A 19,699-nucleotide genomic window follows, 5' to 3' on the forward strand; every position below is an offset into this window, starting at 1 on the left:
TGAAGAGTCACTTACATAACTGAAAAAGCTTCATAAAGCCTCATTTGCTGCTTTGTTAGCAGCGAGACATGGCGTCAGATGGGCTGCGAGGTTATCCTTCATCTTTGCACGGAGAGAGCTTCACAGTTTATCGCTCTGCCTGTCATTACCATGTTAATTTCTGCAGAAACACTGTCAGAGACTCACTCAATGACAGCTTAAGGCGAGGTAATTACGATACCATTCTATACTGAGAGATGTACAGAAGTCTTCCTCAAGGTTTCATGGTAATGTGATGATGAAGAGATCCATTAACAACAGCGGGGAGAAGATAAGGCCGGGTGAGCCGATTAAACCTCAAATCAGAGTCATCTCGCACAGCATAACCTTGGGATCGACTCTATTATGTTGCCCCGCCATCCTCTTCCCTCTCGCCATATAGTGTCAAACTGAAAACTCTGAAGTCTGTCACATTCCTGCTTAATTGCTCTCCACGTTTTCCTAATGGCTGGCTTAGCGCCGCACCACATCAGCACCGTACACATGAACGGCAACAGGCCTCTCCAGAGGATTCTTAATTAGGGAGAGGGCCCAGAAACGGCAGCGGCACATCCACCGCCGCCAATGGCCAGAATAATGAGTCTCTTTCTCCGTGAACTGAGGTCACTCGCTGTGCACGTGGACAAGTGGACTTCCTCCTCCTCCTCCTCCTCCGCTTTTCCTGGATAATGAACTGATCCTGCACAAGGACGCTGAATCTACTGAGATCCATTTTATTCTTCTTCTCCTGCTGCTCAGACAAAGTTTTGAATAAAAATGATTCTCTCTTTTTAAACTGTGACGGAGGCGGCGTGTGTGCGCTGCAAGAGCAAATCAATTACAGAGTCTTTTCACTGTCGCTGTTAATTGGACACTGCTACACTCTGTGACATTAGGGTTCCAAAAGGGTTCTTCCTGAGGGGCTGAGGTTCTAGCCAGAACTAATTTCTTCTGAGGAAGCTTATGAAGAAAGGGTTGGTCAAGTGTGCTTTGTAAGGCAAAGGGTTCCATTAAAAAAGAGTTCTTCAAGGATTGTTGAAATCCTTGAAGAACTCTCTCTTCAAGGCTTCTTTGTACCATAATATAAAAGGGATAGAAACCCCTGGGTGGGTTCTAGCTAAATCCATTAGTATATAAAATAGGTGTTGATAGAACCCCCTGAGTGTGTTCTAGATAAGACCCGTGCAATATAAGAAGGTTCTGGGTAGAACCCCCTGTGTGGGTTCTAGTCAGGAAAGACCATTAGAATATAGAAGGGCTCTCAGTAGAAACCCTTAAGTGTGTTCTAGGTAGGACTCTTGGAATATAGAAAGGTTCTTGGTAGAACTCCCCCTGAGTGTGTTCTAGATAAGACCCTCGAAGTATAAAAGGTTATTCATAGAATGTCCTGATTGTGTTCTTGATAAAACCCTTGGAATATAAAAAGATTCTTGATAGAACCCCCTGGGTAGGTTCTAGATAAAAACACTGGAATGTAAAAAGGGTTCTCAATAAAACACCCCTTGATGGGGTCTATTTAGCAACCTTAGAAGGTGAAAAGGTTCTGGGTAGAACTCCCAGAGAGGGTTCTGGGTGGAACCATTACACTATAGAGGGGTTCTCTGTAGGGGTTCTGGGTGGAACCTTTCACAGATGGTTCTATGTATAACCCTTCCTGTTGGGTTCCAAATGAAACCTTCATAAAAACATTTTGCAAGGAACCAAAAAGGGTTCTGGTATGAGGACAAAGCTGAAGAACCCTTTATGGTTCTAGTTAGCACCTTTATTTCTCTGAGTGTGTGGTGCTGTACAGACATTCAGAGCTCTTCTTGTGTGGGATGTATAGGAGCGAGTGTATTTACAGATTACACGTGTGTGTTGTCTTGACACCGAGCTCCCAGCCAGCCAGCGCTGCCACGTACGTTCATTAGCAGGCAGAACGAATAATGAGCACTCAGAGGCCTTCGACACACGAGGCAACAAGGACAATACAGGATGAAAAACATGTTCATTCGCTGTTGGGACACCCAACGGTACATACGGATTTATCAAGCTCTGAGTCAAAAGCGGTGTGTTTATGCGAAAGTTTGTCTTTGAGGCGCTAAGAGATTTTGCCACCTCCACTCCGTGGTGCGATTTTCAGCCAAGCTGTTACCCAGAATGAGAGTAAATTACCCACACAGCAGCAATCCCTTCCCGCGGGGCTGCCTATTCCTCTGATGTTTATGTTGGCATGCAAATAAATGAGGCTCCGCACACCCACAAGTCCAACACTGTCATTAGAGCAAACACTGTTAACTGACAAAAGTGGAGTTGAATAAGTGTTGTTTGTTGCTGTGTGGGCGTGTATGAATTCCTACTGACTGCACATATTGTCAGAGTATGTTTAAGACCTACAGCCATCTGGCCAGTAAGTAAGCTTTGTCTCATTTCATCAGAGAGCTAAAACACTGATTCACGTCTCATTGTTTACAGGGGATTTTAAACAGGCAGTAAATTAGCTGAATGTTGGCCCAACTTTGGTTTTCTGTACTACTAGCTACTGTTAGTGAACACTACTGTTAGTGAACACTGCCATTAGCTACCGTTAGCTAAAACTATCGTTAGCTACTGTTAGTTGTAGTGGAAATTCTGAAGAATGGTTCACTCAGACACTGAAGAAGAGTTCGGGAGTCCCAGATGACTTACACAGGAGTATTTAATGAAGCTCGATCGAGGAGAATTCAGATTAGCAATACACTTTGAATATTGTGACTGCCAACCCAATTCTGAAGGTTACTTCTCGAGTGAAGGTATTTAACTGTCCCCTGACATTCACTGGAATTTGACACGCCACCATGTATGGGCCTGATGTGTCTATCTATGTGTACACAAATTCTATTGGGCATAAGTGCAAAACAAGAAGCTATGCACCTCTTTGCTCTAAATCACTGTATCTGTCGGCCTTGCTCATGTATTGTGCCCTGCTAGAGAATGTGGAGACAGTCTGTCTGCCCGATAAGCCATAACCTTGGGACCTCAGGAGAAAGTATCTGGGGGATGCACTACTCTCCTACTTGTGCAGCTGTGGACTGTAGTTGTGCAGAGTGACCAACTACTAGTATGCCTGTTCAGGTTAGATGACCTATGACTGGACCCTTCATGACTGCATTGTCACCCATATAAAGAGAGACTTAGGGAACAATCTAAGAGCTAGTGAAGCAAATGAGGCAAATTCCACAACATTAGTGAACATTACTGTTAGCTACTGTTAGTGAACATTACTGTAAACTAAAACTATCACTACTGTTAGTGAACATTACTGTTAGTTAAAACTATCATTAACTACTGTTAGTGAACACAACTGTTAGTGATCACTGCCATTAGCTACTGTTAGCTAAAACTATCATTAGCTACTGTTAGTGAACACTACTGTTAGTGATCACTACCATTAGCTACTGTTAGCTAAAACTATCATTAGCTACTGTTAGTGAACACTACTGTTAGTGATCACTGCCATTAGCTACTGTTAGCTAAAACTATCGTTAGCTACTGTTAGCGAACATTACTGTTAGCTAAAACTATCATTAGCTACTGCCAGCTAACACTACTGTAGGCTACAACCACTATAGTCAGGTACAGTACTGTTAGTGAATAGCAATGTAGTTAGTTAGTAGCTACTGCTACAGGAGGAAAAGTCAAAGCTAGGACAGCTTAAGGTTTATCCTAAAGTTAGGAGAGTATTGAGAAGTTGCTTGTACAGGAACATTGACTTAGCAACCATTCATAATGTTCAGGTCCAAAACCCCAATTACCATGGTTACCAAACAGTAAAGACAGAATCTGCGAGTTAGTTTCTGTAATACAGGTCCAGGTGTATAAGTTGGCTGATTTGTGAAATGAAATTGCAGGTCAAAAATGCCAAACTTGAGGTAATTAAGGAAATGTGTCCCCTATATGTAATTTGTCCACCAGAGAGGACGATTTATCAAATGTAAAATGTCCCACTTATGTATTTTTGTCATAATAATTAAAACCAAGATTTCTATTTAAGTTTTGTGTTTAATGATTATCAGCTGATAAATTGTTGTCAGATTTTTTTAAACCTCCGAATACCATTATCAGCATTAGTCTCAAAAGTCCAGTATCTGTCAGGCTTAAATAGAAATATTACATTATTAAGAAGTGTCTTGGGAAAAGAAGATCCTACACATTGTTCTTTCACCATCACAATTTGTTGATCCCTTTGGTCCCTCTGGACCTTCGTCAACACTCTTCATGTGACACTTTACAACGCATCTGCATCTGAAATAGTTGGATGTGCAAATAAATCTTTAAAACGTGTTCAAATGGATTTAATAAAAGAACAAAGGTCTAAATTGTGAGATGAATAAACAACAGGAGAGACACTAATATTTTCCAGCCATGTCAGACACTTCTCTTGGGGGGAGCTTTCAAAGACTCACAAGGAATATACTAAGAAAACTAACTCTTACATAACAAACAAATATATTAACATTAGGTTTTAATAAATTCAACAACACCAAGATTAGCACATGAGGAAGATGCTTCTTGGCACACATCCCGGGTTGACACCTGTTAATTCCCCAGAAAAGCAGCAACTTTACCACATTTGCTTCCAGATTTTTAATTGTCTCATCCTCCACTTTCAGCTCTATTTTTATTCATTAACTAGAGTTTATTCTCATGGCTGTAGCCTTGCTTATTTCTTTTCATACATGCAATTTATTCTCCCACTATATGCAAATGACTGGGTCTGTCAAGCCAAACTTTAACTTGAGGACTGAAGGGAAAAACAAATTAAAATGCATCCTAAGTTGCATTTTGAGGTCATGTTAACATAATCCTGTTAAAAAATAATCCCGTGGAAGAAAAATAAATGCTAATGGACAAATAAAACCTGCAGCAAAATAAACCCTAATATAACAAAGAAATAATGTGGAACCAATTTATTACACAATGCTAAACCGGTTTGTGAATTTTTTGGGGTGCTTTTTGCATTTAAATTGATTCTTTCTCTTTTTATTTGATCATTTTAATTAATCATTCATTGGTCCTTTGTGACATGGCATTTTAAAATGAATTGTTTTCTTTTCAAGCAAAATTACATGCATGCCTGAATGTACATTGTGTGTGTGTGTGTGTGTGTGTGTGTGTGTGTGTGTGTGTGTGTGTGTCCACATGCATATGAGAACAGGCAATGGAGACGCAGCAATAACAGAATCCTGCTCGACTCTCAGGGGAAGTTGTTGTTTTTAATATTTGATCTGTAGATGTGGTGGAAGCTAAGCGGACGTCAAGCTACAGCGCTCAAATCTCTTTGCACTCGTCTTCCCCTCCAGTCAGTACTTCACTGCTGCTAACGTCAATCACCAAACCAGACAGGAGCTTCGGCTCGACTGCCAAACACACTCTCTCTGAGCCACCGTGATCAGCGACAAATCAGACAAAAACATCCGCAGCATGTGGAAAGCAGCCGCTGTCAAACAGAAATCTGGTGACCACTGGGACATGTGGCATTAAATGTGAAATCAAATCATTAGTTACACCTAAGCAGCTCTGTGCACAGGCAGCAGAAGAGCCTAAAAAAGGAGCAAATACTCTTGTATGTCAAGACTATCTGCAGCATTACTTCACAGGGATGATTGCAAGGACTTTTAAAATGGAGATAATACTATATAATTTATCATGAGGGAAGACTGACTTGCTCACTGCTGCTCATCTCCACGACATCCATACTTAATTTCCACTCTGACATTGATAGCACAAATGAAACCTGAATACAAAGTAACAGCAGCTAATTAGACAAACAGATCAGACGTTTCCTCACAGAGCCTGAGGTTGATGAGCAGAAACCGCATAATGTCATTCGGGCATTGTCGTTTTGTCCACTAAGGAGCCGCCTCCAGGACCGAGCTCAGAATTAACAATTAAAACCAACAGCATTTAAAAAGGTTAGGAGTTAAATATTCCACATGGCCACATGCTTGCAGGGGCTGAGAAATGTCATCAGCATGCTAATTAACATCACACTGCCTGCGAAGGGGTCTTTGGTCAATCTATTTCCTCCATTAACCTTCACCACCTCAGCCAAACAGGTATTTATGCATCTGTGCTAATTCTTACAAACATGCAAGAATCCTCAACTGTCTCCTTAAACAGTAAATTCTTGTGTCGTCCGTTCATTAATGCTTTATAGCAATTATGGCTGCCTGTCAAACTCAGGCCTGAATGAAATGACTGAGGGGGCTGCTGAAAATTGCAAGAGGGCGTAAAAAATATAAAATTCATTGATTTAAACATGCAATAGCCTCAGAAAGGCTTAATAACAACATGAGGGCACTGCTTCAAAATCAGAGAATACATTTATTAATCAGAGCACTCACATAAGAACATTTTTTTTTAAATTTATGAATAATTCTCTGTCAAAATCAGCAGGGGGAGGGCGAAGAAACAGCTGTTTTCACCTTGCAGCTGTCTTTCTCTGTCTCTCTCTCAGTGCTCTCCAGTGTTCTGAAACACCAGCTAAGCGATAATCACCTACCTCTGCCAATAATATTTCTGTTCTTGCTATTTTAATACAGTTGCATAAAGCTTAAATAGAGAGGGCCTGTGGTGTCCACACAGGCTGCGTTGCTCTTGCAGGGCGGCTGCTGAATGCCCTGTCTCTCTACACGGAGTTTGCAGGAGAGTTTGGAAGAAAAGAAAAGATCTGTAAACACAAGGCAATCAGTGATTTTCCCCCTCGTTCAGAGAGAGAAGGAGGAAGGAAGAGAGAAAAAGAGGCACTGCCCTTCACCTGACAAATATAAAGAAAATGAAAATGCAGTGAAAGGTGCCATGTTGCTGATTTAATGCCAGTATGACTGTCAATAGATCATTATGTATTTAAATCATGTGTAAATAACCATCCCATCCTGTGCTCATCAGTGCACCAGAACATTTCTGGATTTTGAACAGACATTTCACTGAATGACACAGAGGAAAATGTGATTCAGTCTCAACTTCTCACACACATAATTCACACAACCTGCTGTCCTGGATGTTTTTGAATCTGTCAACTTTGAGGGCCAGAAGAAGGATTCCTGTTGTCACACATTTTTTGTGCTTGATTTGAATATATGTTCATAATTTTGGTTTTAATAAAATATCATTTAACCATGTTGCCTCAAATCTAACAAGTAACTTTTTTCTCATTGTGTTCATGCTGAGATAAAGGATAAATTATTAATAGATATTGACTGAAACTCATCTTTGCACAAAAAATATTATGTATCTCTTTAGATCATGGAGAATTGACCCTTTGCTAAGCCCCACCACAAAACAGCAACTGTCCAATCATAGGTTAGCAACCACACCTAGATTCAAGTTTTCCATTTCTCTACATGTTGAAGCAGTGTGCAGGAGGCTCTGAGAGGAGCGATACTCGGTGTTTCATGAGTCTGGACGGTGGCGTCTTTTTTTTAATCTCTCAAAGACGAGAAACATGTGGTGAATGGATTAAACTCTGTCTTCATCTGCTCTAACATAAGCGGCAAACATTAGCATTTCTGGCTAACTAACGCTAGCTTACTAGCAGCAGTAACAAAGCACTCTGGCTCGTTGTCTCTGGTCTAAACCAGATTAGTTTAGCTCTCATCCCAGCACAAATCAATTAACGCACTATAGATTATCAGAGGCCACTTCAGGTTGTTCTCCTGTCCTTTGATAGGTGAAGGCAGATGTATGATGACATTATCCCTTTCAGAGTGTGACCACATAATGCATTTTCTTCAAAGAAACTCAAACTAAAGGAAAGACACCTGTAGCACACGGCTAACTTTCACAGACACCATTTCAGCGAAAGGAATTAATGGCCTCAAAGGTGTCATGGGGACACTAATAAGGAGTATAAAGTGTCCTGGTGAGGTTTTGGGCGACGATGAGAACACCTTTAATGCTGATTGACATCGACTGTTAAACCCTCTGGAATTATACAGGGGGAGTAAACATCATTTTTTTTCTACAGATATCTCTCTTTGGATGATGTTGGTTGGGAGAGCTCTATAAAATGTTGGTACAAAAAGTGAATGGAGATTTGGTGACTGTGAAGGCCACAGCATATGACTCATATCCTTTTTAACTTCAAACAGTTCAGTGCCTTTCACTAGTTAAGTTGGCTTTTTCCTTTTATTTGTCCCCAGTGTGCATGAGCTAAATTTAAACAGAAGTGCACTAAACCACAACTGGATTACATCCTGATATGATGAGACACTTGAAATGAAGACTGTAAACGGGGGCAAATGAGACACCGCGTGCTGGCAGCAGCACTCACTTGGACACCAGGGAGAAGGCTTCCGCGCACACGGCTGGACATGGCACCAGCTTGATCATCACGTGTTCGCTGGCGGCCTGGAAATGAACCCGTGTCACCTTCTCCAGCACCGAGGCTAGGGTGGCCACATCGGCAGCCTTTGTGCTGGGGTCTCCGGCCGCCGTGTCCAAGATGTTTCCTCCATGCACCACGAGCAGCAGCACGTGCGTCTTACATTTGCTCTGCAAAAAAGGGTTTACACAGGGTTAAAAAACAGGCAGCAAAAAGGAGACACTCAAAGAGAGGAAAGAATAGAAGCAACATTTTGTGAGAGCAGCAGGGCTATGTGGCAAGACAAATTAATAGGCACTTCTATGTGTTTTTGGCCGCTGGTGAATATCAGAAGAACATAAAAAGACACAAATTTTTCTCTAGTTGAAGGACTATGGAAGCCCATATCTCTCAGTAAAATATTATTAAGACTTTTTATTTCATAATTTTGAGGTTTTTATCTCATGGATAGGATTTTTTTTTTTTTTTAGATTATCTTTTGGGCTCTTTGCCTTTACTGAGACAGGACAGCTGAAGATATGACAAGAAAGGGGGCAGAGAGAGAGGAAATGACACGCAGCAAATGGGCCGCAGGCGGGAATCGAACCGGCAGCTGCTGCAGAGAACCAACAGCCTCAGTATACGGTGCGCACACTATACCAACTGATGGATATGATTTTTTTATCTCATAAATTTAACTGTTTTATCAACTATGACTCATAATCTCAATCTCTCATAATTTCAACTTTTGATCTCACAAGTTTGATTGTTAATCTCATAAAGGTGACTGTGTATCTCATAATTATGACCTTTTTATCTCACATTTTTAACTTTTGATTTCATAATTAGGACTTTTTATCTTATAACTGCAACTTTTAAACTTGTCATTTGGACTTTTTATCTGATATCTTAAATTTTTTACCTCATACTTTTAACTTTTTATCTCATAAATGTGACTTACGATGGGGGTATTTTTTTTCTTTTAGTGGCAGAAATGGACCTCCATACTGTGGAAACGTCTTTTGTGTGTGTTATTGTTCCATCCATTTAGATTGAAATTAGCCTTGATGTTGGGAGGACAGCGTGCAATAATGCAAAATAAAAATTCCCTCAAATATATTAAAACTAAAGTAATGAAAATGTCAAGAATAAGATTGAGTATACATTTACAAAAAAACAATAAAGTTAATGAGTTTGAACATTAAATATCTTGTCTTTGTACTGTATTCAATTGAATGTGGGCCAAAGATTTGCAAATCATTATTTTTTCATTTACATTTTCCACAGCATCCCAACTTTTTTTGTGACTGTGTATTTGTACTTTGTTTCTTCCCACCTCTGGTAAATATACTGAAAGGCTGTTCGTAATGATCCTACCTCTATGTCCTCCAGTCCTTCGATGCTGCTCTGAGGGGGACAGCGTGGACCACCCAGCTGGTAGAGACCCTCTGTATTAAATGAGTAAAAGTCAGAAGCAGAAAGGAAGAAAAGAGGAAAGAAAGAGGGTCACTGCAGGAGCCACTTCAACCAATCGCACCAATAACTGAAGCATAAATGGATATTGATCTGTGAATATGGTCAATATTACTAATGCCTCTTCATCTCTCTTCATTGGCTCTATGTACCCTAAGGCTCAAAGGGTCTAAGTATGATTCAGGAGTCAATACTGACAGCAAACAGCAGGAGCGTGGTTGTTTCTCTGCTGTCGCCATCACATGTACTGTAATTGGATTTTGAAAAACAACTGAAGGGATGTGGACTTTTTTTTTTAACCCAACTGTGTTGACTAGAAGCATCTCCCTCTCCCTCTGTGCAGTGCGGTGTAACACGGGAACCTGGCCAAACTCATTACCCTCTCCGGAAGCCTGTGCACGCTGTGTCATCTTTTTCCTGAGCTCTCTCCTGTCTGCCTTTCTATTTTCTCTCGGCGGGCTCAAGGCACGGCTCCTTGCTCAGCTCACTCATTGTTTATCTGGCCTCCTCCTCCTCCTCGTCTGGGACCGACTGTCATGGGAGACTCTCACAGACTCACGCACTGTCATCTCCCTTCTACTCCGTTCCCAGCCCACAGCCTGCCTCCGACTGCCTGCTCGCTTGTCTAGAACAACTCAACACACACAGGGGACTCGGAGCACTGAACTATTTTGGTCACAAAGTAACAGGAAATCAATGGAGGGAGGTTTTCTTTTCTCTGAAGGAGGGAGGCAGGGCAGAAAAGTTCCTCCAAAAAACCTTGTGAAGTATTTTAGAGAGCAAACACACTGCAGGAGAGGGAAAACAATGTTGGATGTGACAGCGAGCGGAAAAACTTGGCCTGGTTTGATATAAAGGTGGTTGTTCCTATTTGTGAGGCCAGATTGAAACGAAGACACATTAGTTTGAACAGTTTTAGTGTTGGAAGACACTGACAGACATATTTGCTATGGGGCTGCAACAATCGGTCATTTAACAGATTAGTTCAGCAGTTCGGGTCTGTAGAGCCGCTGCAAGATGGCCATGGATGAGCAGGGGACAAATACAGAGTGAAATAAAGTAAAAAGAATAGAATTTATGTAGGAAAATAAAGAAACAGGTTTACCGATGTTGTCATCCTGACCTTTACTTCTCTAACAAAACAACGTTAATCTTTTTTTATCAGTTGCTTCTCCAATTACTGTTAATGATTGATAATAATTTTGAAGAGAGACTTGACAGAAAAACTTTGGGACCTGAGTTGATGGACAGAAAATGACTCAGCAACTATTTTGATTTTCAAGCAAAATCTTGCACATATCCTGATTTCTGTTGTTCAGATCTGAGGATTTGCTGCTTTTCTCTGTGTTGCATCCTTGTTAGCTGAATATCTTTGGGCTTTAGACTTTAAACCTTGGATTCTGGGAAATGGTGATGGACATGTTTTACAATTTTCTGCTATTTTGTTATTTTGTAAGTGATTCAGCAGTTGACATATTAATCAATAATGAAAATAATTGTTACATGCAGCCCTAATTTATTCTAAATGATACACGATTTTGCAATTCAGTCTCAAGTTTTCCTTTATTTATCTTAAAAGTAATTGGTTATTTTTTCTTTTGATTATATTTAGTCTAAGGCTGTAACTATTTCTTTTCTTTTTGTTGTTATTTAGTTTGTTGTCTGAGTGATTGTCTGTGGTTGATTTTTGTTTGGTTTTTTTTGTTTTGGTTTTTTTGTTTTTTTTTTGTTATTGTTGTGTTTTATCTTTAGTCTGATGTTGTACTGTTCTGTTCTCCATGTGTGAGTGATTGGGACCCCCAAAAATAGATAATAAAATTTGTACAAATTCTTGGCTGTGATGTCCAGAGTCAAGTCCAAGTCCTAATGCTACTGTATGTGACAGGCCTAACTCTTAAACAACTTATTTTCTTATTTATCTGTCATGGTATTGGGTTTTAATATTATTCTTTCCGGTCTTTGTCTTTTTTTCCCACCTTTTCAGCTTAGTCTCACCTGTCCCCCTCGTCTCTGTACCAGTTATTATACTCATTCTCTCTCCTCCGTCCTCCTGCCTATGACCTGGAAATCTATCTCTGGACGCCGTCCTAAGGATGTCTCAACTCCTAAAATGCACTTGGAGGATAGAGGAGGCTTGCTGGAGGAGCTCTGAGCGAGGATGCGCAGGTGTATCCTTTGCTAAAGCCTTTTCAGTCCCTTTTTTTCATCCATCAAATATACAAGAGGCATGAGCTGGACTCTACAAATGTTTTCCTTTCAAATTTATAAGTTGTATTAGTTATTTAAGATGTTCAAACGTGAGATCAATCTCTCAGTCCTTTCCGTTTATATCATTTCAAATATATCAAATCATATATATGATATACGACATCCGTACATTCTGCATTGTTGTGAAACTGACAGAGATTATAAAATGCAGAGGTAGACTACAACAAAACAACAGACAGATGATGCAGTTGTGTGGCGTGTCATATTTAATTGACGTTGCTTCAACGTGACAGTTCTGAAGTAAGGATGTCTCATTTCGTTAAACGCCCGTTGACTCAGCTCCTCTCTCCTCTCCTTGCCTCCTTCTGTTGCATGTCAGGTGGGAGGGATTAAGATATAAGGAGAAAAGGAAAGAAACTGAGGATGTACAAACTGAGAAATTAGGTATATATGAAATGTATAATCATAATATTGAGACCATCAAGTGATTCTGGACATCTGCTCTGAAACACATAAATAAAAATCTTTTAAAGGTGGACGGTGGGCTCTTTAAGTTGAGACCAATCTTCAAGAAATTGCTATTTGATCATTTGCCACACCAGCAAAATCCCCTGAAATAGTGTTTGTGACTGAAATCCAGACAAATTAAATCATTTTTGGTGAGCTAGAGTCTTAAAGCAGAAACCTGAAATAGGCTTCACAGACTACAATTGCTGGAGCTGATTGAGTGAAATATGATTTGTCTGGTTTGGGGGGACGGGAAAATGTTACAGGTAAAATGTAGTTTAGATTTCTGACGCCCCAGGAAACATGAAATCTATGGATCGTAATTCAGTTATACCTTCATGGTTAAAGGGACAGTTCATCCCAAAATCAAAGAGATGCTCAAAGAGGTTATTTTTTTCCCTCTAGCCTGTGGTGTTATTTATCCATCTAGACTGTTCTGGTGTGAGTTGAGATATCAGCCACAGACATGTCTGCCTTCTTCTGAATATAATAAAGAGTTTCTGATTCGCATTCTGATAACGGAGGAAAACGGCACTCAGCTTGTGGTGCTCCGAGTGCGAAGAAACAAACTTTTTGAAAAATTCAACAGCAGTGTCTCTTCAGAAATCATGACCCAGAACTCAACAAATTCCACAGATCTTGTTGTGAGCAGTTTCATTTATGAACTGTGGAGTAACCGGGTCTCGATTTCTGCGAACAGAAATTGCTTTTGTTATTTTCAAATGTGCATGAACAAGTTTTTGAAGTATCTTTTTTTTTAGACAGAATCCTTTAATTCTTGCTTGATTTTAAGGTGGTACTAAGCTGGTTTGGTGGTCTTTATTTAATGGTCTTTATTTGGCTGTTGAATGTAAGTCCAGGTTCATAACTACACCAAGATTTCTGACTTGATTTGTGGATTTTTGTGTCATGGATTTAAGGTGAGCACTGACTTTTATTTGTTCCTGGGTGCCAAAAACAATTATCTAGAGTAAAGATGTGTGTCATCTTCATAAATTCAGTAGGAGATGTTCTAATGTTCCTTAATCTGAGCACAGCAGTGGAAAGATGACAGTGTCACAGGCAGACGTCTCTACGACCGACATCTGCAAAACTCCCTTTTGGTTCCTGGAAGAACCTTATATAAAGGTTCCATTTAGAACCCATTCAGAGAGTTCCACATAGAAGCCAACAGAAAGGGTTATACCTAGAACCATCTGTGAAAGGTTTCACCCAGAAAAAGAACCCTTCTATGGTGTAATCCATAGAAGGGTTCTCTGTATAACCACCCAGAACCCTCTCTCGAGGTTCTATCCAGAGTCCTTCCACCTCCTAAGGGTGCCAACAAGAACATACCCAAGGGGTTCTACAGAGAACCTTTCTGTATTCCAACAGTTTTATCTAGAACCTACCAAAGGTGTTCTACCAAGAGCCTTTTCATATTCCAAGGGATTATCTAGAACACTCTGAGGGGATTCTATAGGGAACCTTTTTGTATTCCAAAGGTTTTATCTAGAACCCATCCAGGGGGTTCTCTCAAGAACCTTTTTATATTCCAAGAGGTTATCTAGAAAACAGAGAGGGGGCTCTACGGAGAACCTTTTTTATGTTCCACAGGTTTTTTTCGAGTACCTACCACGGGGGCTCTACTGAGAACCTTTTTATCTTCCAAAGGTTTTATCTGGAACACACTCACAGGGTACTGCCAAGAACCTTTTTATATTATGGTATAAAGAACCCTTGAAGAAAGACTTCTTTAAGTATTTCAGCATCCTGTCTGCTAAAAATTGATTGACTTCTGATGAAACGTGTTCTTAATCTTGCAAAGTCTAACACAGAAATCCTTGAGGGTTGCTTTCTTCAAGCACCTCAGGAAGAACTTTCTTGGAATCCTTATTTTTAAGAAAGTAGATGGATACACAACAATACAGACCAGAAGGAAAATATGTATTATTGATTTTGGGGTGATCTGTCCCTTTAAAAAAACATGCACAACTGCACAATTGTTTTCATCCCTGGAAACACGAGGAAAGACAATAACAGTGTATTCAAGCACACACTCAAACACAGCCGATATGAAAGGCCCTGCATCTCACACATAGCATTGTAGTAGAAATGTCCTGGCTGCCAATCTGCAGCAAACAGCTGCGTTCAGCAGATTGTGGCAAAGACAGTCAGAGGAAATAGCAGAGCTTCGCACACCTCATCATTTGTGAGAGCTGCACACATGCTGGGCTGCTCCTGAATTCAAAGATAAGTAAGACATTTGTCTGATATTGGAACAAACTGACAAAATCATCTGTCTCTTGGTGCGGCTCAGTGGTATAAACCAGCTTCCTGCAGTTATGAGGCCAATCTTTTCTCTCCTGCAGCAGATTTGTGCTGCTGGTGCTGCAGGGGGATTCTCACAATCCGTCTACGTTTCTGTTTCTCCTCTCAGAGGTCTGAGTCCTGCCAGTCAATATGTGCTTTATGAAGCTTAGTGGTATTTAGGAGCTCTCCCCCTGTGCTCATCCCCTCTAAACAAATGACCTAACCTGCAAAGCACCCTGTGGAAATTTGACAGTGCCATAGTTCAGCAGCACCACAGCTGTTTCCAGTGGCTTAAGGCCCAGTCAGACTCACACTCGCAGCAGGTACACACAGTGCATCAGTGCATCTGTTATCAAACTGCAGTCTGAGACATTCCCTAACTTATCTACAAGACAGAGGAAGAGAAAATTGACCCCAGAGAGAGGGTTTGAGGATATAAAGGGCTCTACAGAGGAGTCTCCTTGAGCTGAATGAGAAAGGATGAAATATTGATGTATCGATCCCTGTTTGGTCCCTCTTGTGTGTCAGTCTGTCTGTGTAACTATGATTTAAAATGTCATTTCCCCCTAAAACTCAGCTCCTTCTATCTCTGACGTGCAGCGTTTTTGTTTTCTGTTCATCTGTCCCTGAATCTTCCTTCTCTCAGGTCTCAACCACTTCTTCCACCAATACACATTTATCACCTTCGATTGAGCAGACGGGAGAAAAACAAGAGCAGGAGGAAGACAGTCAGAAGAGGCAAAAGAATGCATTCATCAACAGGAAGATTGGTTTCCAGAACACAGATTTATATCCTCCCTTGGAGTATGGAAATGGCTAAATGCCCTCAAAGTTTCCCGCCTGCTGGAGTGTGAATCAACTCATTAGAGAGCTACAGTATCATGGTGAATTATCTGTGTTCCTGGGCAGACGTGCACACACAACAGCAGCGTTGGCTTCTTTCTTGCAAATTATTTTTTTCCCTCCAGATCTTTTGCGCAATTCAACGAGACGTGCTACAGTTTCAGGACACAAAAGAAGAAATTTACAAAGCGGAACAAAGCCTCTGATTATCTTTATGGGAACTGATTACGAACACCTTCTAGTACACAGGTCACGGCAATAATCCATATGAAAGTATGTCGTTATTAAGGCTGCACCTAACAATTCTTTTAAAATAGACTAATCTAAAAACTATTTTTTCATTTATTCTATTTTTTGTTACTCAACTAATCTAACTACTAATTTACCCAAAATAAATAACTTGTCTCATTAATATTTGTTTTGCTCAATCATCATCCTGAAAATGAGACAAATAAAACACATTAGAATGATAATTGTGGCTTATTTTAAAAGAATTGTCAAATTTCCACCCTGTCTAATAAATCCTATCTGTCAGATGCCTGATCAGAAACATACTGCATCTCAAATTCAAAGGGATTGCTCAGTTTCATTACTCAAAGTTATAGCATCCTTTTCCATGAGCTGGAGAATCAGTATGTTTATGTAAAACTTCAGCTGGTAATGACATGGATTTATTTCATCACTGGAGAAATATGCAGTGAATACAATCACTGATGAGTGTATTTTTGCATCAGTGTGGGACAAGGAAAATAACTGAAACAACTTAGAGATGGCATGAACAGTCTGTAATGTTAGTTTAAGCCATTTTCTCACTGGTACATGGGTGATAAAGTAAACAAAAAATATAAAACAGCTAAACATCTGATGACTCATGGTGAAACACTGTGTTAACAACAGTGGGGCTGGAATTGCTTTGAACATGAAGGCAATAGAGAAACGATCAGAAAATCAATCAGAAACACTTTTCATGAGCTGATAATCCCGATCGTGCTTGGGTGCTGACAAAAGTGCTGGCTTGTTGTCGCTGCTATCTTGATAAAGTGCAGTGTTTTCACTTCAAGTGCTCATGTATAGCAGTTATACTGCTGTGATGTGCAATTTGCAGAGCTTGCAGAGCACAACATTGATCAGTCTCTGTGTAAAGTAAATGTCATACGGAGAAATTTTAACTGCAGCTTGTTCTCAGAGGGAATCACGTTTTGACAAGGTGCAGGCATTGCGACATGCCATCACACCTTCTGCTATCGGTGACTTCGACGACGTAGATGCATGGCACCGGTCCTCGTCCTTATGAAGAAACCATGAGTGGTAACCACACTGCAACAGGCTCTTAGTATTATTAAATCTCTATTACAACTACTAGCAGTGGATCAGTGCATCTCTTGGCCTCTTTTTTTCTTTTTTTGGTTTCCACCAACTCCTGAGAGAAATATCTTGATCTCAAGCAACTGGTTGCTCCACTATGTTCACCAGCAAGCTGCTAACTTCGCTGGACAGGTAGTCCACACTGATGTAAACGAGATTGAGTCGAAACAGGTTGAGGTTGTGGGCCGTAAAATCAAAATAAAGACCTTAAAGAGGCTATGATGCTCTGCAGAGCAAGTTTATACGTTATAAAGTCTTTATTTTCTCCCAAACAACTGAAAGATTTTTTTTATATTGTGCTAATAGGGTAAACAACAAGTCATTGGTGTAGATGTAGTTATAAAACAAATTAAATACCAAGTTTCCTGCTCAATGTTTGCTCAATGACTGATAGATAAACAAGACTAAATGTAAATCTGATAAGCAATCAGATTGATGCAAATTCTGTTTTTCACTCCAAAGATCTTGCTATCTTCATTCAGAAATAACTGGTAACTGGCTTCCATGGAAGGAATTTTTATTTTTTCAAGATAGGAGATATTTGACAAAGGTCTGAATAAAACCAAGGACATATTGCATCATGAATATCAAACCACTGGGATATGGAAGAGAATATAATGTAATCTTATGATAAAAATACGAGTGAAGAAGTATTTTTCTATCACAGGTGCAGGGGAAATTCTCTAGAAAGGTGAAGAAGTCATGTATCACTTGTATTTCAAAGTGTGTGCTGTGTGCAACAGGTTCGGGCGCCTGTTTGGAGGAATGCTGTCTCCTGACTAGTTGAACAGCCCCCTCTGACCCCTGGCACAGTTCAGGCATGCTAACACGCTCAGCCATCTGTTCACTGCTGTTGGCATCAGGGTTTGCCATGCTGCCCTGCTGAGAAAAGACCCCAGGAGACGCTACCAGCTCCGCTGCATGACAAACCTGCTGACCCCCCCTCCACCACACACACACACACACACACACACACACACACACACCATAAGGCAGTGCACAAAAGTGACTCAAAGACACATATATATTCTGACACACGCACACACACAGTCTGGCCCAAACAATCCCAGCTGCTCTCCGTCTATACGCTGTGGCTGCTGTACTGCAACAAACACTCCCACACACAACAACACACACATCATCACACACACGTATACAGCCAGCGGAAGTGAGGTAGCAGAGGCTCACTCAGTCCTTATGAGTAAAATGATGCATAAAATGATGTGATACTCACTATCAGCACCTGTCTGCCCAAAAACACTCAATCAAACATCAGAAAAATGTATGTCTATGTATGTCTATTCATATATTCATCAGTAAATGATTGAAAACAGTGGTAGCAATATTATATTATAAAAGGACAGGGAAAAACTAAATGTAAGAATACAAAAACAGAAATATGATAGTTCAACACTGGAGCAGCCAAGGTGATCATTTTAACCATTTTCAAAATTATATGTGCAATAATTTTATTGAATTAAAAAATACAATGCTGGTGGTACCTGACTTTTTCCTAAAAGTGTCTGTATTCTCATTTAAAATGTTTTATGTGTGTGTATACATATATATACACACATTATACACATATACGCTCTGTGCATCATAATAAATTCATACCAGCACCACAAAAGCTCACTAATCAACAAATTACGGCTATCAGAACAAAATTCAAAGTGTAAAAGCATCAGGCATCTATTTCCCCGTTTCACATCTTTATAGTAAACTAACAAGCTTCCTGGCTTCTGTCTGCCTCAACAAACGAGAGAGAGAGTGATTAGGAATGACGAGAGCGGGCGCCATCGGTGAGAAAAAAGCAGTGAACGAGATAAATAAAATGTTATTTTCTAATTTCTCATGGTTACATTCTAAATCACAAATAAACACACCCACAACTCCATACAACACCAGATTTTATAGAGCCGAAGCAAGCCTGTGTGCATCTGTGCATAAAACTCTCTATGGAGTTCTCACAGACAGAGAGCAGAGAGAAGAGACAGATACAGCAAAGAAACTGCTGGTTGCTACATTTTTACAAAGTTCTGACCTCAAAACCTGCGGGCTGTAGTGGCTACAGGCTGCACCCCCACTGTCAAACAGGGTGAAGCCCAGAAGCGTCCAGCTGACAGCAAAATATGAGAAAGTAAGAAAATAAAGGCAGAGGGCGAGAGTGTGTGCACTTACAGACACCACCACACACTTCTAGTTGGTCAAGTGATGATTTAGAGATATGTTTATATGAGTCTGTACATATATATTGTTTTGTTTTTTTGCATATTATTCCTTTAAGTATTTAATATAATCTTGCATCATGTATTTATATTCTAACTTTTGAGCTAAATGCATATGAAAGGTAAAGTATTCACAGTTTTGGTGAAGGAAAATTGGTTAAATCAGTTTTACTTATTCATCCAAAAGTCACTTGTTTGTCTCAAAAGGCTTTACAATATCTTAAACATTTGACCTTAAACCTTTGATTCAAAACCCGAGCAAAGGTGACTTAGCAGAGATGCTTCTGTAAGGTGACAGGTATTCAATCATTGTCTGATATCCAGAGTGGGCAGTAATTATGACTTAATTACCGTCCTCACTGTGGCTGCATGCCATTTCTGCAGCATTTACACACAAACAAAAATACTCGTCAAGGAAAGTGTTAAACATCAGCAGGAGGAA

The 19,699-nt window shown here is 40.2% G+C and overlaps 1 protein-coding gene across 1 annotated transcript in view; it reads right to left on the bottom strand.

Annotated features, from left to right (window-relative positions):
* pitpnm3 (PITPNM family member 3) overlaps positions 1-19,699 on the bottom strand; it is a 150,814-nt gene that overhangs the window by 57,880 nt on the left and 73,235 nt on the right. The window contains exons 4-5 of the mRNA XM_084717946.1: positions 9,719-9,789; positions 8,312-8,532 (exon numbers count right to left, since the gene is read on the bottom strand). Coding sequence (XP_084574072.1) covers positions 8,312-8,532; positions 9,719-9,789 — 292 coding nt within the window. The remainder of the gene's footprint in view (positions 1-8,311; positions 8,533-9,718; positions 9,790-19,699) is intronic.

The sequence above is a fragment of the Lutjanus erythropterus genome, chromosome 4 (genome assembly GCF_056507025.1).
Source record: "Lutjanus erythropterus isolate fLutEry1 chromosome 4, fLutEry1.hap2, whole genome shotgun sequence".
Lineage (NCBI taxonomy): Eukaryota > Metazoa > Chordata > Actinopteri > Lutjaniformes > Lutjanidae > Lutjanus > Lutjanus erythropterus.